At 41.8% G+C, this 22,355-nt stretch overlaps 4 protein-coding genes across 6 annotated transcripts in view; 1 reads left to right on the forward strand and 3 right to left on the reverse strand.

Moving 5' to 3' along the window:
* The window catches only part of wwc3 (WWC family member 3), a 30,916-nt gene extending 20,666 nt beyond the window's left edge, over positions 1 to 10,250 (reverse strand). The window contains exon 1 of the mRNA XM_042415830.1: positions 9,426 to 10,250. Coding sequence (XP_042271764.1) covers positions 9,426 to 9,571 — 146 coding nt within the window. The 5' untranslated portion in view covers positions 9,572 to 10,250. The remainder of the gene's footprint in view (positions 1 to 9,425) is intronic.
* Positions 10,251 to 12,363: 2,113 nt separating this feature from the next.
* On the forward strand, positions 12,364 to 13,349 carry LOC121901050 (putative claudin-24). Its single transcript, XM_042417682.1, has one exon. The coding sequence runs from the start codon at positions 12,690 to 12,692 to the stop codon at positions 13,347 to 13,349; it is 660 nt and encodes a 219-aa protein (XP_042273616.1). The 5' UTR covers positions 12,364 to 12,689.
* Positions 13,350 to 17,728: 4,379 nt separating this feature from the next.
* cldn34a (claudin 34a) lies at positions 17,729 to 20,661 on the reverse strand. Of its 2 annotated transcripts, none has more exons than XM_042417692.1 (2): positions 20,460 to 20,661; positions 17,729 to 18,816 (listed from the first exon to the last, which is right to left on the reverse strand). In XM_042417692.1, exon 2 carries the CDS (start codon positions 18,735 to 18,737, stop codon positions 17,997 to 17,999), a length of 741 nt encoding a protein of 246 aa, XP_042273626.1. In that variant the 5' UTR covers positions 18,738 to 18,816; positions 20,460 to 20,661; the 3' UTR covers positions 17,729 to 17,996. The 2 variants fall into 2 exon arrangements, with proteins under 2 accessions (XP_042273626.1, XP_042273627.1); XM_042417693.1 differs by lacking the exon at positions 20,460 to 20,661 and adding an exon at positions 19,261 to 19,476 and having other exon boundaries at positions 17,729 to 18,813.
* Positions 20,662 to 20,706: 45 nt separating this feature from the next.
* The window catches only part of shroom2a (shroom family member 2a), a 36,244-nt gene continuing 34,595 nt past the window's right edge, over positions 20,707 to 22,355 (reverse strand). For both annotated transcript variants that reach the window (XM_042417688.1, XM_042417689.1), the window contains one exon: positions 20,707 to 22,326. In XM_042417688.1, the coding sequence (XP_042273622.1) occupies positions 22,054 to 22,326 (273 nt within the window). In that variant the 3' untranslated portion in view covers positions 20,707 to 22,053. The remainder of the gene's footprint in view (positions 22,327 to 22,355) is intronic.

Here is a 22,355-nt window from a genome sequence, read left to right on the forward strand (position 1 = left end):
ACTCAGACAGGACTGCCAAACCTTTTGCTGACAGGAAAAGAATGAGTGACGAGGGGCATTTACAGTAGTTCTGATATATTGTGGGTCAGATCACAACGGTTGTGAAAAACAGAGAGGAAGCTATGTGGTGTCAGAGGGGAGTTTAGTCCTGAACTGCCCTCCAACCTCTCCAGAGAGAGAGGGAGACAACGGGAAAAACATGTCCTCTCACAGATCAGAATCAGAGAATATCTGAATGTTTGGTTTGTTACGCAGTCTTGTGACAGCAGCCTCTGTTTTTCCAAGTCATGTCTTGGTCTTGGGAGACTCTATAACCGCTGCACAGCACAGCAGAGTCACACAGCAGCACAGAGCAACAGAGGAACCACAAGCCAAAATATAGTAAAACTTGAATCTGGCTGCATTTGGTACATCAGCATTTTTATGGGAATCACTAATTTAAAACAAAGCATGACACAAATCAAATTCAAGGGTCTTTCTATTGTTCAGCTTTGTCTAGTAGAGTCAGACGAGCTCCGAGAGAAAAATAATTGTGTCATGCTCCTGTCAGACTTACACAGTGACCCTGAATAAACCAGTGTTTGCTGACGCTGTCAACTGGTCAACAGCCACCAGGGTTTAAAGCAGGACTGACCCTGCTGTGGTATGTCAGGCTAAACACTGATTTCTGTAATAACTAAATTACTGTCAGGTTATTATGGAGCTAATGTGGGATTACTGTAAGTCAGAAGCAGGTGCTGGCAGCGACTGTTAAAGAGTCGGAAATTCCACCACTTTGGTCCAGACTGAAATATCTCAACAACTGTTGGGTGGATCGCCATGAAGTTTTATACAGACATTCATTGTCCCCAGTGGATTTAGCCTAACAACTTTTGGGATCCCCTGACCTTTCCTCTAGCACCACTGAGAGGTTCACATTTGTAGTTTTGTGTGAAACTAGTGCAGTGTCCATTCAAAATGTGCCTGTTCAGAACAGGCCGATTGCTCGGCCTTTGGCCACTCCTTCAACGCATACAAAAATGAACACAGTTGATGTTAGGTGTCAATGAGTATATACACCAACAATATGAAAGAAACTAAAATTCTATTACACAGATGTTATAAAGTATTTGCTCCATTTTATGCTCGTAACTACAGTCATTGTGTATTAGGCTCCGAGCACTTCCAGAACACGGGTGACCTATACTCAACAATACTGCTGATCCTGCTAACACTACATTTTCTGTCTAGACATGGGGTAAGAGTGTCCATTCTTGATTGAAAGCTCTGTTTTCACCGTCTACTTTTCTCTCTTTAGAGCACTCTTCTCTGACTCGTGTCACGCCTCATCTCTGGTCTCTCTGACAGGCTCCAGTCACCCGCCAAGTGTGGAGTCCATTGGATGAATGGTTCAAGAGATACACGAAGGACATACATACACACAGCGATTCCTTTGTTTAGTGGAGAGATGTCTCAACAACTATTGGATTGATTGCCATAAAATTTGGCAAAGACATGTTCCCCTTAAGATGAATTATAAAAACTTTGGTGATCCCATAACATTTCATCTTCTAAAATTTTCAATTTGCTGAAATACTTTGGTTTATGACCAAAGACCTGCAAAATGAAAGACATTCCCATCAGCCTCAGCTGTACTTTGTGTTTAATTTGCAAACATTAGTATTCTAACATGCTAAATGGTGAACATGGCACTTGCTAAACATCAGCATGTTAGCATTGTCACTGTGAGCATGTTTCCACACTAACGTTAGCATTTAGCTCAAAGCAACACTGTGCCAAAATGCAGCCTCACCTTTTCAAACTTGTGTGTATTATTATCACCTTGTGATGATGAGTATCTTTGGCAAAATTAAACAGCAAACATCAGGTTTACCTTGATGAAGTTCTAGAGCTGAAGCAATTGATTATTGGCAATGATTTTGATAATAAATTAATCATTTAAGTCAGCAGAAACTCAAAGCATTCACTGGTTCAAGCTTCTCCAATGTGAACATAGGCTGTTTATTTCTGTTTATATCATAGTAAACTGAATAGCTTTGGTTTTAGGACTACTGTTCAGACAGAACAAGACATTCAAAGACATCACCTCTGCACATTAACTGATGGACATTTTATACTGTTTTCTAACATTTTGTAGATCAAACGATTAACTGAGAAAGTTGTCAGCAGATTAACTGATACTGAAAATAACCGTTAGTTGCAGCCTCAGCTCTAACTGTATCTCAAGATATTTTCATTTTGTAGATAAATTAATGGAAAACAATGAAAGTTTTGACATTAATAAAAACATAAAAGCATAAAAAGGTCTAACACACCTCAGCCTGATTTGGAAATGGTCAGCAGTAATGTAAAGTATATATACATTCGTAATACATTAATGGGCTTAAACATGAAAAAATACTGGCATGGTTAGTTAAGCTGCTCTCCCTGCAGTTAAATGGTTATTAATGGGCTAAAGTTTTGTTCTAAAATACAACACATTCTCCAGGATCCTCTTTCAATCTAAGAGGAAACAGAAAATGAGACAGATATCTGAAATAGAAAAAGAGAGACTGACAGAATGACAAGCATGTTCAGCTGTGGAGGAATGAAATGCTGCAGGGCCCGCTCGCGCCTTGTAACTTCCCAGCAAAATATATTTAGTTGTCAAAGACGTTTGCTAAATCTAGAATAATCTGTGCCATCCTGGGTTGTCCCAGAGGATATTTCTATCTGCAGCAGCCCCCCTTTTGCCCGGCGACGGGCTGCTGCATGGGAAAGGCATGTGAAACTGGAGTCTGGGCCACCGGACCTCGTCTAGTCTGGTCATCCCCAGCAGCTCCTCAGCCTTTGTTCCTCAGCTACAACAATGTGCAAATTAAGAAGTGCCAAACAGCTGACTCTGCATTACACTAAAAATAATATTCCTGTAACTCCAGAAAAGCTCAATAAATACAACAGTGCTATAAGTGATATATGTATCAATTGCCACTGTCTTTAGCAGTGTAATCAAATAAAATAGTTTTAGGAAGTGGTAAGAGAGTGAATCCAGGACATATTATCCATACAAATACCTCTAGACCCAAAGCGTTTCATACTAGGATTATATCCAGCTAATCATAACATTAGAAGTAGACAACAACTTTTTTTAGACATAGTTTTGTTATTGGCCAAAAGAGTTATTGTTCTATCATGGAATAAGTAAATGGATTTCTGAATTATCTACGACTCTGCCCTTTAAAATTACATATGCTATTAGCGGTAATCAGTCACTCTTTCACAACATTTAGGTCCCTTCATATGTTATCTAGAGAGGACAGACTTAGCCCATATGATGGGGATATATAAGTAATCCTTTACAACATCCAAATCCATTCAAGGTTTTTATTTTCAACATTAATATAAGATGTTCTTAAACTGAAGCGTATCACCCCAATATGATCCTCAACCGATTTTTTTTCTTTTTTTGGAGGTGGGTTGGGGGTGGATTGTGTGTATGTGTGGAGGATGTTGTGGTTAAAACTTCGGTAGTTGTACTGGAGATTTTATTCATGTGTCTTGTATTCTTGTGTGTATGTGTATAGATGTATACATATACTGGTATGTGCGTGTATGTATATATGTATATGTATGTGTTAAGCTGTTGTTAAAATCAATAGACATTGTTGGGAAAAAAAAAATTCCTAGTTGCATTTAATTACGGAAGCCAAGGAGCCGGGTTTTAATACTTTGCATTTGGGTTGCTATCCTCCAGCGTGACCACAATGAGCACACTAACCACTCAAAGACTTGACAGCCACATGTTTTCAAGCTGCTAACAAACAATCAAAGGCGCTCCTGCCGCTGCTGTCTTTCATACGGTTCAGTCAGTTCATATTAAATTAAAAGGCATGTCGTTGATTATTCCACCAACTGTGTTAATTTAGACAAGTTGTCACCACAGCCTCATGCAGGCTTGCCAGAGTAGGAGTGCACATAGGATGAATTCTTGACACGGATGTTTAATTGTGCAAAGGTTCACTGTACAAATAAACACGACACTAGTGTGATATAATACAAAGAGTTGGCCACAGCAGAGGACTGTTAGAGACCAAAAAGAAATGACAATGACACACCAAACGCTGAGAGTCCACATCTTTTATCGTCCCTGCGAGCCAACTGCTGAAGTCTACAAATAAGAATCAAGGCTCGACCTCTGGATGACGAGCACCACGCATGTGACCAGGAAAACAACGAATGTGATGACACCGACACAGTGTCGTACATGGACACGAGGCGATAACATTAAATTCTACAGGTTCCCTTTTTAACTTGAATATATTCACCACAAATACCACCTGCTTTTATCCTCTGTTAGCTCTTCTCCGGAGGGGTGAGAGGGGTTGGGGGGGTGACAGACACAGTCACTGAGTAAAAGGCCACAAGTGTTGTTGGTCTAAAAATTCCATTCTGTGTTAAAAAAGAAATGTGAAAACAACTTTGGGAGGAATGCCACTTATGTCCAGCCTCTCTGAGAGCCTGGTGCAGCATTTCAGAGCAAGGCCTAAAGCAGCTGACAGACAGACGGACACCCGCTTCTCCCATTATGTGTTGAATCTTATGGAAATAGGTCTCCTATAAGTAGACCGTCATCTCTGTCTCTGTGCACATTTAGACGGCGTCTGGACACATGGGAAGGGCTTGTCTCATTGGGAGCGGAACAGAGCTGGGTCAACTGTGACAAAAGTAAAACTGTCACAACAGCTTTCAGGCCTGGAAGGACTGACCTGCTCAAGAAGTGCAGTTTCTTAACCGCAGAATTACTCAAATAGAGAAGAGCTACTCAATAAAACCTACTCAAATGCAAAGGCAGCTATTTAGAAGACCACTTTAAGCACTGAATTACAACACATATGGTCAAAGGAACAGTGTAACATCCTGACCATGATCGTTTTAATGTGAATGCATCCAATCTGAATGCTAGTGAGCATCTTGTCTCTCTAAAAGAAGCTTTCTTGCAGATTTCATTATGGGTTGTATTAGGATTCAAAGTATTAAAGTCTAATACTTGCCTGTCTAAAAGCAGATTTGACTACAATACTTAATCAAAATGTAGTAACACAATATTTTGCTGTCTTGCCCAAAGTTAAACAAGAAAGTCAATACCACTCTTATGTCTGTGTGTTAAATATGAAGCTACAGGCAGTAGCTGGTTAGCTTAGCTTAGCATAAACACTGGAAACAGGAGGAAATAGCTTTGGAAAGAGCAACGCTAGCCATGGCTTCATTTCCTGTCATATCTAGCACACAAATTTAGCGAGTGGTGTCGATCTTGTCATCTACAATATGATATGTCTGTCTTCATAGGAGAATTTGTTAAGTATTTATAGTTACACTTCACCTCTAACATGTACTCTGAGAGTTTTTGAAGTTTTGACAAGCTGCAAAGTAGAGAAACATACACACCAAACAGGCAGAGCCAGTGTTACTTGTCGACTACATTTTTCTTTTTTGAATAAGTATTGTGCAAATATGTGGAAGGGAAAAAAAACAATGGTGTCCCACAGCTCTAAGCTAGTCCACTGAGTTTGGCATGTCCTGTTTAGGTAGCATTCTTCACAATATACACAAAAAAAAACAAAACAAAAAAAAACACAAGCAACCTACAGGTCTGACTGCTGACTGTAGCTATTGAAGAAGGAATTCCAACACACACAGTTTGAGAATTAATGCAAAGTCATATCCAGGCAATTAGTAAGTGTTGTAAATCACCCAGATATGAATGGAATCAGTTGGGGAAACGTGGACAATAAGGCCCGGTGGTCTTATTGTAAAAAGGGAGGCTGCCTGTAACACTTAACTTCTGGAGAAAAGAGGTTTGAACTCCCAGGACAAGGAGTGAGAATACTGAAGACAAACACATTGTGTGCTCATGAAAAAGAACACAGAAAACACATAGGCAAAATGACACCGGATCAAGCGATGGCGTGTTCGCAACCTCCCCCCACCAAAAGACAAAAAAGAGCCATCATAATGAAAACACTGGGGGAAGCAAAATAACAGCGGGGTTCAGCGCATGTGAATAACCTTTCGGTGCTGGAAACACAGCTCACCCTTTCCAGAATAATTGAATTTGGTGTGCTTTGTGACCAAGCATAAAGGCCTCCCTTTGCTGAGCGGCAGGCCGGCCATGGCTGTTGCATAACAGAGCTAATAAAGGAGGCCTACAGGGCCCTGGATGGAGAGGAGGAGGCAGACACGTGGGAACTGCCTCTGTTCTGCTGCTTTGTCTGGGGCCGCAAGCAAGCAGAGCCCCTGGGCATTAGTGTAGGCATGCCTAACATAACGCTCATTCCACAGTAACAAAAAAGCCCCACAGAAGTGCTCGGCTTATCTGCAGGAGCTGGCAGGGCCGCCCCTGAGCCGCTCGAGGTATCCACCGTCCTTTTAAGATGTAATCATCATCAGGGGTGAAGGTAACGAGTGCACGGGATGTAAAGGGTTTTGCAAAGCGCGACGTTTACAGGTCATATCATAGACACAAGAATCTGCTCTTCTGCATTACAGTAAGATATGTGCCGACTGCCCAGGTATCTGCGCACTGCGTTCACACATCACTCCAATTTTTCACTACATGCTGTCATCTAACCAAAAAACAGCTCCATCCAGCCTCTCTGCTGCCTGCAGACGTCCCCTGTGCCAGCAGGAACAAACTTGAACTCTGGCTGATTCGCAGCTCCGTTGCAACACATCATGATCATCATTGACAATTATGTTTCAGCTCAATGGCTCTTGTGTTTTAGTGATTAGGCGCTACTCCGCCGCCGACACGCCTCTCTGCAGCCCGGCAGACTCGAGGCTCCCCGCACGTCGGACGACCCTAGCTGCGAGCTGTTAGATCACAGGACGGTAGTACCTGCGCTGAGCGATGCCCTACAAAGTGTTCACACAAGCTGTGATACTGAGCTTTTGTTTCTCGGGCGTCAGAAGTTCAGGAGATCTCCTGAGGCCAGCGTTTCGCTTCAAACACAGATCATATTTTGCCAAAAACATGAAGGTTTCATTCCTGCCAAATAAGGCATGTTTTCAGCCCTCCCTGAATTTCACACTTGTCATGTCAGTCTCCAACACAAACTGAATAATCTACCAAGAACCACTGAAAACTTTCCTGGGAAATCTGACTGAGTATGAACTCTGAAGTGACTGTTTGATCATCAAACTAGCTTGTTTTGTTTGACTAACAGTCAAAAACCCAAAGTTATTCAATTTAAGACCACATAAGACAGACAAAAGCAGAAAATTGTCATAATTGGGAAGCTGGAACCAGAGAATGTTTGGAATTTCTGCGGTTTTCACTTTTGGTCGATCGACTTATTGGTGAATGGACTAATCGTTTCAGCCCTGCTTATCCCTGATTAAACTCCATTTTCCAATTAATTTGATGCTAGTATCAAGCTGACTAAGCTCCCATCATAATGAAAACATTACACTGACAGATGGCTGCACCTGACTGCATTTGGTTCATTCTTCTGATTCCATGCGACACGTCAGGAATCCGATCACAATCACTTTGTTTCGAAGTCTTTAAGTCTCTGGCTGGGACTCGGTCTCATGTAGCAGCGCGTCACACTTGGTTAAAGCCTGTAACTCATGATGATGATGGCCTACGATAACATGTGGTTGATACCAGACAACCATCCTTAAACTATCAGTCTTTGATTTTCGTTGTACAGAGAGGCTGTAACACGTAAAAGAAGACCGCAAAACAAGGAAAAAGTAGGAAACTCTTATCATCTCTCTGCTCCTGCCATCCACATCATGCTTAAGTGGCATGAAAACAGAGCGTTTATCCGCAGCTGTAAAGAGCGGCAACACCGACTGAATAGCTGACACCTTTTTGTATCCGTTGCATGTTAGCAGAAAGTCAGCTTTAGTGTTGCACAGTGGCATGATTTATTGGAAAGCCAGTATCAGGTGGTGACAGAAGAGATTCTTCTGGCCGAGATAACCTATAAATCACTAAGCAGCACCAGAACGAATGCAGAAAACATTCTTTAGTCATGCAAACGTAAAAAAAAAAAAGAAGAAGAAGAAAAAAAAAAGTGTCCACCCCCCTCAAACGCTGATGACTAGAAGATCTTTTGAAACTGCTATCAGCTTCACATAACAATGGTTAATCAACTTGCAGGGAGGAGGGGGCCTTCAAGGAAATCAGGTTTTTCTTATCTAGATTACATGCAGCTACTACATTCCCACTGCTGAAATCAGCTGCAAGAAATCTGGTTTAAAATGTGGCGTTTGCTGTTAAACACTGTTGAAAAGGACAGGAGGATAATCCAAGTTAAACAGCGAGAGACGGACATTTAAATCCGACTCCATGAGGCACTGTGACTTTCTTGCTTTTCCCCTCATAGTACAGCAGAGTAAAATACTTGCTATAATTCCCAGTAATCTCACAAAGTCTGCTTTGAATGCCTGATCGAGCCTGTTTCTGGGCTGGTGAAATCCCAGTCCCCACAAAAGCACATCCTTGCAGCTTTCCCAGTGGCCCAACTAGCATTCCTCACATACTTTCACAAAGATTTCTGGGAGTTGAAGTTTAAAGCTCTCGCCGTGCTGTGCTCCATTCTCAAATCCAGCGAGACACACAACTGTAAGAGTGATTTTAGACTGAAATACAGCATTATGGAGCACACTTCAGAGCTGTTCTTGACATACTGGTCTGAAGGAGGTGTTTTTTTTTTTTGGTATGAAAAAGGAAAGGGGGGGGGGGCTGGATAACAATAGCTCTCTGTGTTAGGTGTGTGAACCAGGAATGTTTCAGGTCACTGGAAGTCATAAATCTACTGAGTTTACTGATGAGTCTGAATGATTGAGATTTGAGACAGACATCAAGTTTGCTCCTCCATGAGGAAGAGGCAGATTAGTAAAAAACTCAGGTGACCAGACTGGCAGGATTCATAGCCTACATGTACAGTAGCATGAGCGGGCTTGCTGTTTGGTGATACCCAACTCCTCTGAAACATAACAAAGCGGAAAGGCTGAGCTGCTGTCTAACCCAGTCAAAGCCAGTCAGACTAAAGAGACAAACTGGTAAAACATTACTTTGAGAAGAGAAGCAGCTGCACGGTAGGTGACCATGGGCGTTACATCCCGTGTTTGCATGGGAACTTCTTCAAGAGGTGGGGTGGCCGACTGCTGCCAAATCTCAGCTGATTCATCGGTCCTAGCTACAATGTATCACATTAAAGGGAATGGAGGGAAATTTACTGTCCTGACCCCCACCCCCCCTTAAAAAAAACAAAACAAAACTGCCTTCCCTCTGCCATCGCCCCCCTCCCTCCCTCCCTCCGGCCGCCCTGGCATCTCCTCCTGTAAATTAAGGCTGTTTGTTAGGAGGACTTGTTGAATTAATCTGACTTTGTGTGACTGTGTGTAATCCCAACACTCCCAGGCCTTTAGCATACCTATCTCTGGGGTCAATCCACGAAGTTTGCCGGGTGTTGTGGTCGATAAAAAACACTCTGCCATCGTAATCCCGGGCTTCCTCCCAGCCCGCGGGCAGCGGCAGCTCCGAGCTCTCTCTCCGCTTACCGCCGCTGACCCACGGCATAGCGTCGGGATGGTGAGAGGGCTGAAGCCCCCCTGCCCTGCTTTTTTATCCCCCCGAAAAGTCGGTCTTCACTGCATTACAACAAACTCTACCTCGACGCACTTGTCGGCGCAAAAGAATGGAGACGTAAATACAAAACTTTCCACCGAAGTTGTCCGTTGGAAAAAAGTCCCGCTGGAGGTACATCCACGTTTCTTCACACAACTCCCCCTCCAAAAAAAACACCGCCGCCGCCGCCGCCGCCGCGCTCTCACGGTCCTCGGTCCTCCATGTTCGCCTCCTCCACCATATTTCATTCCTCCGTGTCCATATTCGGGAAGAGCAAATTTGCATAAACGGTCGGACGTACGACTGAGCGAGCTCCTCTGTCCAATAGGGAAACTTCAGAGCTCAACACTTTCATTAAAGTTCATTATCTCTGCAAAAAACATCGATACTCACATTTATTTAACGTTTATTCACCTTAACGTTAGCTCAGTGAGCAGCAGCGAGGAGTTATAAAGAGGCAGCGGTATAAAACTTTATCTCTATCTAACCTGCATGATATAACGGGCCGGTACCTTCATAAAATTAATTATTGTCATCATTAAGTGAAAAGGGGACGTTACTGAAATAGGTCAGTAGTTTGAAGACGTTTAATTTAATTTAAATCTACGGACAACATCAAGAAAGCAGCAACAATGTCGTGGTTTGTTGTTGACTGCAAGTTGTCTCAGTGATGCAGCAGCGCCACCTGCTGTCTCCACTTTACACATCACTTTCCATAGCCCCTTCATCATGTAGGCCAGTGGTTCTCAAAGTGGGGTCCGGGGACCCCCAGGGGTCCTTGAGGGGGTTCCAAGGGGTCCCCAGCAAAAAGGGGAATAATTTACTTTCACTATAATTCCATCCATAAATAACACAATGACAGAATGTATGACTACTTTGGACACTTTCTGTAATAAAACATCTAAGAGCAAAAATCTTATCTGATGGGGGACCGTGGTCTATTTTGTGTCAGTTTAGGGATCCTTGATGTGAAAAAGTTTGAGAACCACTTATACAGGCTACGTACCTACATTATGGATCTAAGGTGATGCTGTTTTATGTCTTTTTATTCTTTTTAAAATCACATAAACAGAACCTGACCTGTCAGTCTCTACATTTGGTCAGTTAAGCGCTTCTGTGGCTCCAAGTCCCTTAGAGCTTTATCCTAAAGCTCTCTACGAAGCACCATTTAGGGACGCTGAGGACATTTTGGGGACAATTTGGACCAATTATTGGCCCCTCACAACCAAACACTTGCTATAGACAAGGGCCCACAGTTACCAGCTGCAGAAGCAATGTATTACAGCGAGTGCAACAGAATAAAAATTGATGTTTCTCTCATCACAACTTTTAGGCAAACAGTTTTACAGAGTTCAGGGGTTACAGCCACTGTGCTCGCTGTGATTTCCCCATGACCACTAAATAGTGATAGAAAAGTATACAGTAAGAGCAGAATATGGAACACCAGATATAAGAGAATTATCAGATAATAAAATAGATAAATATTGATAAATATAGACTATATACACTGTATACTATGTGTGTGTGTGTGTGTTTGTGTGTGTGTGTGTGTGTGTGTGTTTGACTGACAGTTTTGTTGACATTTTAGGTAATACAGGACATTTGTCGACCCCTATCTGTGACTAAAAGGAACTGCAACAACACTAATAAAACATTTCCTCATAGTTTTTTCCAGTTGACAGTGCAGTGACTGAAATTGAGTGTGACGTGAAAATCAAGTGGAATTTCCAGTGAGGGAGGATTTGTGTTGACAAACTGGTTGTCATTATCACAAGTACTTTCTTTATACCTGTTTCCTTGAGGAAATGTTCCTCATAAGAGACTGTAAGAGGAAATACAGGCTCAACTGAGAAGAGGTGTTGTAATGAAAAGTGATTCCTGTCAGCGGTGCATCAGACAAGTGAAGTGCACTCCTGCTGCAGTCTGACAGTCAGTGCAGTCAGCTGAGCATTTTGTTCTCCACAGGAGGAGGAGTTTAGCAGGCTGGGGATTTTATCTGTGCGTTTTTGTTTTCGTATTTGCTTGTGGAGTGTACAACTGTGTGTGTGTGTGTGATTGTGGCTGGGAAACATTTTTTCACATCACAGCTTTGATCTATATCCTCCTACGTTCATTTCCCACAGGCTATGTTGTGTTCATATGAGGGGACACAATAAGCTGCACTGTTGTTTCACTTTTAGTCACATGCAACAAAAAGCCGGAGTGTGAGAGCAACTATCCCAAACTGATGAATGTAATGTCATTAACTGGTCATATCTACTGCTGCGATCATCAATAAATCTCCTCTATCAATGGAGCACATTTTATTTTCCTTACATAATGATATTACATGGATAATAAATGAATGATCTTGAAGGCACTGGTTACACATTTCTGTAAGTGTCCTTTGGGAGATACATAATACACTGATAATAATGTCTTTATGAATTTATGTACATTTTATTGAAGTTTACAGGATGGACACTTCAGAGGGAAGTAGTAAATGTAAAAAATTTAATCTTAATCACACAGATTAAAAAAAGTGAAGATTTCTGCTGAAGAGAAGCTTATCTCTGTCTGCTCAGCCTGTTATCCCTAGCCCATGTTAATTGTGTGCATATTTGTACACTGAAATTGTCTCCTTGAGGACTAACAGGATGCAATAAATGGACATCAGGGAGTTAATTATTTTTAAAATTAAACTGCCGTCTACATTGAAGTGTGCCCCCTGTGGCCTGCTGTTGCATAACGTATTTGACAATGATCTTGTGGAAGCTTGGCCATCTCTGCCTCTGCCCCTGCTGCCCATTGGCACAGCAGCGGGAGCAGGAGGACCACAAAGGGGAGGGCCGAACGGGGCCCCCTCTCCTCCCCGCAGCAGAAGATGTGTGCTCCTCTGAGTGGGAACTGTTTGTGAAAGAGCTGCGAGTCCTGAGCCTGAGCGGTCAACTCTAATTATCAGGTGTTGTGAGCAGCTTCTGTCCCAACTGGACACCACGGGCCTCTCCATCTGAAGTGCAGCCGGAGAAGAACTCTTGCGGATCTGTCAAGCGTGGAGGCCAGAGTGAGAGAGAGAAAGAGAGAGAGAGAGATGGACACATGCGCCTGCGCTTTGGAGCTGCTGGGGATGCTGGTCTATGTTGGAGCGTGGCTGTGCGCTTTAGCCACCACTATCTTACCACAGTGGCTGACCATGTCCACTGCGCTGCTGCCCATAGAGAGTTACGAGCTGGGCCTGTGGGAGACTTGCGTGGTGCAGGATGTCGGGGGTATGGAGTGCAGAACATATGATAGCCTGCTGGGCCTTTCCAGTGACCTCAAGCTGGCCCGCATCCTCATGTGCGCCTCCCTCGTCGTGGGTTTGCTGGGAATCCTGGTGGCTATACCTGGACTTTACTTGATCAACAGCTGTAAGGAGCAGGGAACCTATCGAACCAAGAGGACTTTAACCATCCTGGGAGGGGTGCTGGGAATGGTCTCCGGAGTGTTGTGTCTGATCCCTGTGTCCTATATGGCCCATTTAGCCGTGATACATTTCTTTGATGAAACAGTACCTGAAGTAGTGCCACGATGGGAGTTTGGAGATGCTTTGTTCTGCGGCTGGGCAGGAGGATTTCTGCTCATAGTGGCCGGGCTCCTCCTGGTCACCTCTTGCTTATGTTCACAGGTGGAGCCGCAGCCTGTGCTGCAGCGGCGGTACCAGGTGATGAGTACTGATGTTTCCTTCAGGAAGCGGTCAGAGTATGTTTAAGGTGCCAAATCATGAAAGAATGACGCGTATAGAGACTGACAACACAACACAATCATCTGTAGAGCTGCACTTCAAACTGCTTATAAAACAATGTCAATAACTGGTTTTATATCAAAGACGACATTCTGTATAAGAGTTGCTTCATCACTTGTGGAAAAAAAAAGAATTGTGTTAAAATGCATGAATATTTGTTTGTAAAACTCAATCAATCAATCAACCTGCACAATCCAACAGTATATTTGAAGAGAACCTGCTGTGACCAGTAAAAATTAATATTTTTTTGAAGATATGTTTTATAAAATGCTTTATATTCCTTATTCTGGGATTAAGGGCTTCAGGATCTTTCTCTTATCAATGCCAACAAAAAATACTATTTCATAAAGTCTGTTTTACACGACACTTTAGCTTTTAAAATGCTGTGATTGTACATTATTCAGAGTACTAAAAATATAGAGATGACTTCCTGAAGCACAAATGATTGTGTGCCTGCTTATTTTTGTTTATGTGCTGCATTGTGTGGCACAATCAGATGATTCACATAAAGAATTATATTGAATTTCTGTTGAAAAATTGTCTCTTGTCAGTTTCTTGCTCTGCACCGATTGAGCCAGCAAATCACATTTCTTCTGTATTGGAAAATGCTGAATATGATTATTTATTTTTCAGAGGACCTGTGACGTGAATCTGTATGAAACACAAACTATGTTTGTCTCCAGTTAGGTCAGAGGTGGAAACATGGCTGCTCTTTTGCCTGTCCATTAGTCACATAAACCCGCAACCTATTTTGGTCTGAAGCGGTCCCTGGTCGCCCTCAAACCAGACGACAAGCTGAGCAGTGAAACTGAAAACAGCCGTCTTGGTTCGTCAGGTGTGTCTGCGGCGGTGGAAACACAGCTTGAGACTAATTCCATCAGATTTCCTGGTCACTCGCTGAGCTAAGCTGTGTTTAATGAATGCTTTAATGGGCAGCGTGTACTGTGAAGAATGTAGAACAGGTTGCCCTTACGGCTCCTGCTTTGACATAATTACACAAATTTGCTAAGGTCAGAGGCCGCCGCCGCTCTCTTAACTCCAAAACTTCTGTCTTTATCATTTACGTACACACAGGTACGGTGATGCAGATGTGTTACTGCATCGACTTCTCAGGGAGGATCCTACTGATGGTACTTTTTGTGTAGTCAGCTCTTACAGGATGAAGTTAATGAGAGATAATGAAGTACACCTTGCCTGAGGGGCCCGAGACATGACAGACTTTACTTCTGAGGATAAAAAAGAGGCTAACAGTGGTTCTGTCAGGCCTCACAGAACCAGCGAGCAGGGAGCGGATTGAGAGGCACCCTCCTATCCTCTGACGCCATGCAAGCTGCAGGGAGGGCCTGGTGTCTCCCAGTGTGAGGGCAGCTATCAGCAGGGAGGCAGTAAAAACAACTACAGAGATGTTCTTTTTGATTATCGTAAAGACTCCAAGGGCTGCGGGGCCGGGCAGTGCAGCTACACTCAAAGGAAATGGCATGTTCTCTTCTCATGAAGAATTATTTTAAATACATCCGATTGCAAACAAACAAAACCGCCCCCGAAGGGGTTGATAAGCAAATTGCTCAGAATATTTCATCAACATTTTGCTCAGTTTACTTATTATCTTAAGAGACGACTGAGTGTAATATAATTCTCTATTCTGTTCAGATGGAGATAAAGATCATCCAAGCTTGAGTTCAAACTTTGATAAGATATGATAATAAGTGCAGGTTAGATATTGCAGTTTTGTGAAATTGGTCTTCCACAGTTCAACACATCCATAAAAGAGCTTAAATAATCATGATAATGTTCCAACACCCTCACAATTCACTTTAGGTTAACCCCCATCTCCTATCCATCTTATCTGACAGTCAAAGGATGAGAACAGAGTTATATGTCATTCACATATATCATACATGCTCTGATTATTGATGATTATTGACTTTACTTGTAAAATGTGCCAGTAAACCTGACAGTAAACTACCTTTTTCCAAGGTAGACTACATGAAAGATCAAGATGGTTTCAACTGAACGCAATGGAAGAAGTATTCATATGCTTTCTGTCCTGCATTCAAAATCATACGTCAGTGAAAGTACAAACATATTATCATCAAAATGTACTTAACATATTAAAAGTATAAGGGTTCACTCTTCTGAAAAAAGATACATCTGAGGGGTTGTGAGATGATTAATGAGGTTGGAAAGAAGAAGAAGAAAAAAAAAAAGTTCTGATACATAAATTGTACTCAGTGTTTTGAAGTCTTTTCAAATATTTGCTTTTTTGTGGAATATTGGATCATTTTTATCTGCGTGGGCCTCAAACAATTAATTAAATTAACCTGTTAAATGACACTGTCCCACTCTGACTTTTTGGTTGTAAAATTTAAAGAGTTGTCTTTCAAATGAAGGGTTGAAGAACAGTAACCTTTATATTTTGGGTATTTGGGTATTTATAGTATTTGGGTAAGTAGCACAAAACAGAAATACTCTAGTTCAAGCACCTCAAAAGTAACTTTGATAGCACTGTCTGTAATAACTTTTATCTGATATTGATCACTGGGAATATTTGCGGAAATTTCAGAGGAAGTTCATCTTCCTGCAGCTTTGAGTAAACTGTAATTAAAACGTCATCAGCTGAACTAAAACGCCATCTTTGCGAACCTGCTGTTGGCTTTTGGCAACACATCCTGACGCCTTTTCATGTTACTGATCACCTCTCTATCTTAAAACCTTCACCCCCTCCATTATAGCTGATAGAGATGATGAGTTAGCATAACAGATAAGATAAAACATAACCAGCTCAGGGTATTATGTCAGACTTATCTACAGAGGGGAATGTGCAAGTGCAGTGGGAAGGAGTTCAGACAAGAGAGGAGATGGAAGATAAATTATCTAAATATTTTTCCAAAATTTCTTATCGGGAGGAATGTTTCCCCATAACATTTAGTTATATTCAATCAGTGGTTCTCCTGTTTTAGATTACTGACACCAAATAAGCAGTTTTTGTGTGTCCGTGATAATAGACCTCACCACCTTCCTGAAGTGGTCTGAGCAGGTCTACCATTCATCCACTTGTGGGACTTGTGTTTTTGACAGAGAGCAGTGCTCAGCTGAAGAGGGCCTTTTGTTCTATTGCAGCTACCCGCCTCCAGAGAGGTGCACTGTGTGTGTGTGTGTGCGTGTGTGTGTGTGTGCCTTCCCTGGCAACAATCACTACTGTGAGGCGGCCCCCTCTCCATACTCACATGCCTGCTCTCGTCAGCCTCCTACCCAGGTCACATGAGCAGGGCCCCCACTCCAACCTGACCTGCTCAGATCCCTCCTCACATGAGGCCCGTTAGGAGCCCACACCTTGGCATGTCATGTCACCTCCCCCGGCCTGTGTGGCAATTATGCTGAGTCACTACAGGAACGCTCAGGTCTCTCTTTCAGACTGCTCTGTTGGAGAGATAATGACTGGAGAGATAAAGTTTATGACAATATCTGTCTTTGACCTCTGGCAGCTTCAGTCCAATATATCTGTGTTCACTTAACAGGAACAATAAAGTTAATATAGAATCCAGCTGGCATGCTGTTATCTCTACATTTAATGAGGAACTTGACTGAAGGGACCCATATCATAAAGTCCATTATTTAAATGGATAAAATCAATATTTTTTATATCACCAGTGATTCATATGATTACTTGTATGTGAAAGGTGCCTGCAATCACACCACACTGCAATTTATAACATATCTCAGCTCGCTCTTGTGGTTTTATGACCTGCAACTTTACTGTTTTGGTTGACAGCTCCACTGGCAGCTGTGGTTGAAATTTAAAGTGAACAGTGAGTCTGTCAGAGCTTGAAATGTTAAACTCTGATTCTCACTGTTGGCTGCATCAGAACTCAGTTAAAGGCAAAAGGTGATTGAATATTGGGATTACATTTGCCAGGTGACCAGAAACACGACTCCAAATCAAAGCTAATGTTGCTCCATATTTGCTGGAATTGTAAATTAGCAACTGTTTGCTAACATGTTCACCATATCAACTTAAAGATCCCATCCAGAAATGATGTAAGATGTAACCCCTTAAACTGAGATTTAAAGTTCATAAACTTAAATTTTATGTTTAAATGAAGGAATGGTCTTCATTTGTGCTCTAGATGCAGTTATAAACTCTCCGACCAAGTTTTATGTACCAGTCATGGGTTTTTTTGTCATGTGGAGGACATGTCAGGGTTTTGATATTGCAATAGACTCAAATCAATCAATGCTTTTTCAAATGTGAATAAGATTATTAAATAAGAATCTTCACGTTTTTTTTAAGTACTAGTAGTTTAAATCACTTTTTATTTTTCAGATTGTGGTCCAGTGACAATGAATTCTTGATTGTTGTTCTGGATAATGTTTTTTCCTGTGGCATCCTGGATCAATGTACACAGTGTTTCTGGTAATATAACATGATGACAATTGTTCTGCCATATAAACTCAAAGGTCCCAAGGTCAACAACAGATGTTTTGACTCTGCAGCACTGAGTTTAAATGTGACTTCTCACTCTGACATCTGAACGAGTCACTTTTCTATGAATGAAAATTATGAAAACGTGAGATTTTAAGTCAATAAGTTGTTCTTGCCGTTGTGTTTTGCTATCATGAGACTTCCTCGATGTAGAAGGCAGGATTATCTATGCCCCGGCTTTCTCCGTTTGGCAACTCAAATTTCTGTGACAGGGCTCCACTGAATGGGTCCCTGGTGCCTCTGGGGGCCTCTGACCTCAGGGTCTCCCAGACGTACTGGTAGCAGAGAAAAAACAGCCCGCTGATGATGATCAGGATGGAGGCAAAGATGCCCACTCCGATGGCCGTGCCCACTTGCTGCTTGACGGGAGCTGTGGGGAGGTAGAACTCTGGAGTAAAGTCTATGGTGCTGTTGTTCAGCACAGAGTTCATGTTCCACGCCAGCGGCACCAAGCAGATCGTCCCTGTGAGCACATACAGGGTCCCTGCCAGCACGAAGACCAGCCGGATGTTCCTACGATTCTGCACAGAGAAGTAAGCGATCCTCATGGCTACTGCAGCACTGATGTTCCCCGCCATGCCGCAGATCACCGCCAGCAGCATCAGCACCTGAGCCACAGGGATCTCTGCCGGAACAAAGGGGTCCGAGATGCTGATGCTCTGACAGTTCTCTATTTTGGGAAGGGCGTGGCTGTAGAAACACACCCTCCAGATACCCACCCAGGCCACGCCCGAGGTGATGACAGACATGTCGGCCACGTGCCACAGACGCCACTCATTCATGCCAGTCGTGGTCATGATGAGGATCCATGCCAGGACTCCTGCCAGCAGGCTGAGGAACTGCCAGTGGGCTGTGTGAGCCAGGTACATCATCCTGCCCCGTGTCACTGCTAATGCTCTGAGAGACGGATCTCTGAGTCACACGTTGTTGAGTTCACATCCATCACTCCTGCTGAATACAAAAATATTCAGCTGTGTTACAGAAGCTCAAACTCAGAAGCTCACTGTGTGTTTCATAGATCCGCATTTACATCCTGGTTTACGCTCAGATCTGTAAACACAGTGTACTGATCACAATACACTGGAGACATTATGAGATGGGGATGGGGGGTCTATGGGGATCAGTAGTTTGTGCCAAATGTATGCTGGGATTCACCTCAGAGAGACCCTTTAAAGGGTCAGTTCACTAAAATATATATTTTTTAAATTACACATTTGAATTAAATATTTTTTTTATTATTATTATTTTTCCTGACACATTTGGTTTTTCTTTTCCTCTTCTCAATCACAAGTTCAAATCAGGTTTAGGAGTGCTGTAACTTATATCTTTACATTGTTGTATGCAATAAAACAATAAATCAAACAACCCCCCCGTCTTGACAGACACATTACAGACCTTGACAGTGAGGTCTGTGATAATCCACCGTCAGCAGTTGTCATTGGAACAACTTCCTACTGAAGAAATGCATAAAACGTGAACTGACCCTTTAAAGAGTATTAACTGCAGCAGGTAAATAAAATGTGTGAGTAAAATGCTGATATTGTGTGAAAAACAGACATGAAAACAAAACATTTTTACTGGTGGTTAGTGTGGATCATGTTCTTTTTTTGTGAAGATATCAGGCCTTTTTCACAGAGGACATTTTAACATGTCACAGTAGGAAAAAGCACAAGTGTAGATAATAAAATTAATGATGGCTGAATTCTATTTAACTGCTTCAGTCTCAGGGTCCTGGTGTTACACATGCTGGCTCACTGTCACACTGTCATGATTTACTGAGACACTTGAAAAGAACAGAGCCCTCGTTAATGTTATTAGTAACACCTGTGTTTTCTCTGCTGTGACAAGTTAAAACGTTCTCTGTGAAAAAGGCCTGTTATCGTCACAGCACATGCGCTACATTAACCAGTATATATATATTCATATATAGTACTGTACATTTACTGATGTTTACCTGCATATTTACAATAACAATAATAAGATTCTTATACACTCATCTTATCTTGAAATATTCAGTGCATGTACATTCTGAAATACTCAGCAAGTAAAGGTAAGTTGTACATATACTGTAAGAATCTTCAACTAGATTAATAGAAGGATAGATGGATAACATTACATCAATAAATATCCTGATTATTACAGTGGAAGAGAAACTTGGACGACGGAAAGATCGTTTTTCAAATGCTTCCATTTTTCACACAAAATCTGCTTTTAATCCATGCTTTTCTTTTTCTCTGTTACACAAAGTTGTCAGACATCATAGACTCTGAGTGATCTGAATATTGCAGCTATCATACATAAGTTTCTCCTAAATTATCTATTGTACACAGTACATTACATCTACAAATCATTACGGTGAAGAATCACCTTTTGAAGTTTTGGAAAAAACAGTCAGGATGAAAATTCAATTGTTCATCAGTTAGAAATAGAATAAATCTCTTTAGTTGCTGTTGAGTTGGATTGAAAGCTTGTTTTTGAGTAGCTGCAGGTAGTTAGTTTGAGCACTGATGTGGTTAATGATTGTCCATTTAAATATTTCCAGGTAAGTGAGGAAATAAAGCAATCCGCTAACACATTTTATCCTTTTTACTCACCTCGATGATCAAGTTCAGTTTTGTTTCTCCTCAGTATAAACTGAATACTTCCACAGATGCTGAAACAACTTGATAGTCTGCATTTTGCTTAAGCTACTTTACAGGAGGGCTGGCTGTAAAGATATTCCTCGTCATGTCAAAGTCTTTATCTTCCACACTATCAGTAGAGAGGAGGGAGTGTTGTAGTTAATGAATGACACTTCAGAATGAGCTGATCACCAGAAAGAAATCAATCAGACACCACTGCCTGTTTTCAGCAGACTCTTTATTTGATATAAAGTAGCACAGCTGATAAAGTGTTAAGAGTCAGGCTGTAGCAGTGCATGAAGCGTGTAAAACTGTAACATACTCAAATGTGCAGAACAAACAGGCTTTACATTTGGGAGACAGATTTAATCCCTAAAGTCTGGAATTTAAACATTTGATAAGACTGACGTTCAAGCTGGTCAAAATGCTTTGGAATGATTTTTCTTCCATTTTTGTTTGCAAAATGATCAACCTGAACAATTTTTTAGTGTTGAAATTAAACTAGAAGTCAAGTAACGACTGTGGTAACTATGCATTCGACATCTTCACCGTGAGTAACAATACACAGTAAAGTAATGAGACCCCTATACAAAACACAACAACACTTGGTCAACTTATATGTGGCCACGTCATAATCTAAATAAGATGTTCTGGCTGTGAGTGAATAAAACAGAACAGAACTGGCAAAAGTGGATTAAAGAGCGGACAGTGTTTGCAGTGACATGGGTGACTCCCAGGCACTTCAAATGTGGATTTCACTTGAGCCAAAAGTCTGAATGTGAAGTGCTTCTTCTGTGTAGAGAAGTTGAACAAGTGCTCTTAAAAATGACCAGAATCTGCACACTCTTCTCTACAACCTTCCAACTTCACCTCACATTTATCACAGTTAAGTTTAATGCAGAAGAAAAAAAGCTTCTTCAGTGATAAAAGCAAGGACACAAAAGTCTTTGTAAAAGGCCACTAGTTCATACATTAATGTTAACCAAAACAGCCTCGTATTTGCTGAAATATTTGGCCAGATTTTCAAATGATGTGAAACGTGAACAGGGTTTCAGAGTGTGAAATTGTTTAAACATAAAAACATGATAAATACTCCTAGTTGCTCAGCGTTTTAACACACATCAGGTAGCATGGCAGCTCAAATCAGTTGAAGATAAAATACTGTCCCCTCCTGCACGGATTCAAACGGCTACAATAAATTACTAAAAAAAAAAAAAAACAAACATTAAAATAAAAACAAAGCAAAAAATGGCATTAAAGACATTAGATACAGTGGTTGTTTGATGCCAGGAAAAGCAGCATCTTTCACAGAGGAGTTACTTCTGGATACTGTCAGTCCGGTGTAGAAGATGTGAAGTAGTAGGACGTGCTCGGCTCTGTGTGACACTGAAGTGAAAAATGACAAAAAGTTCAACAGTCTTCATGGATCCAAACAGGCCATTTGTCTCTAGATTCTCATCTCTGTCTCCCTCTGCTGGACACAGGGCTCAACTGCAACTAGCACAATAACTAGCCTTAATCATTCAAGAGTTTGGGCTGTTTCAAACACAAACAGCATGCAGCTTCTTCAAAAGGACAACCTTTGTTCTATCGGCAGACTGTCCATCAGACACTTGAGCTGCTCCTCGCCCAGTTTGATTTTGTCCTCGAGCTTGCGCTGCTCAATGATGAGCGCAGACTTCATCTTGACAAAGTGCTCGTAGTCTGTAAGGCTGTCCTCCTGCAGGTAGTTGGCAAGAATATCAAAAACCACACGCTCCCGGCGGTCCAGGTTCTCCTTCAGCTCCTTTGCATCCTCATGCTGTCGGATCAACAACTTTCTCTTCTCAATCAATGTGCGCTGGAGAATAAAAAACAAACAAAACAAAA

Source organism: Thunnus maccoyii, chromosome 7 (assembly GCF_910596095.1).
Source record: "Thunnus maccoyii chromosome 7, fThuMac1.1, whole genome shotgun sequence".
In the NCBI taxonomy this organism is placed as follows: domain Eukaryota; kingdom Metazoa; phylum Chordata; class Actinopteri; order Scombriformes; family Scombridae; genus Thunnus; species Thunnus maccoyii.

What these genes read in the sequence shown, in the direction of transcription:
- LOC121901050 (XM_042417682.1), top strand. Translation starts at nt 12,690, where the DNA reads ATGGACACATGCGCCTGCGCTTTGGAGCTGCTGGGGATGCTGGTCTAT.
- cldn34a (XM_042417692.1), bottom strand. Translation starts at nt 18,737, where the DNA reads ATGATGTACCTGGCTCACACAGCCCACTGGCAGTTCCTCAGCCTGCTG.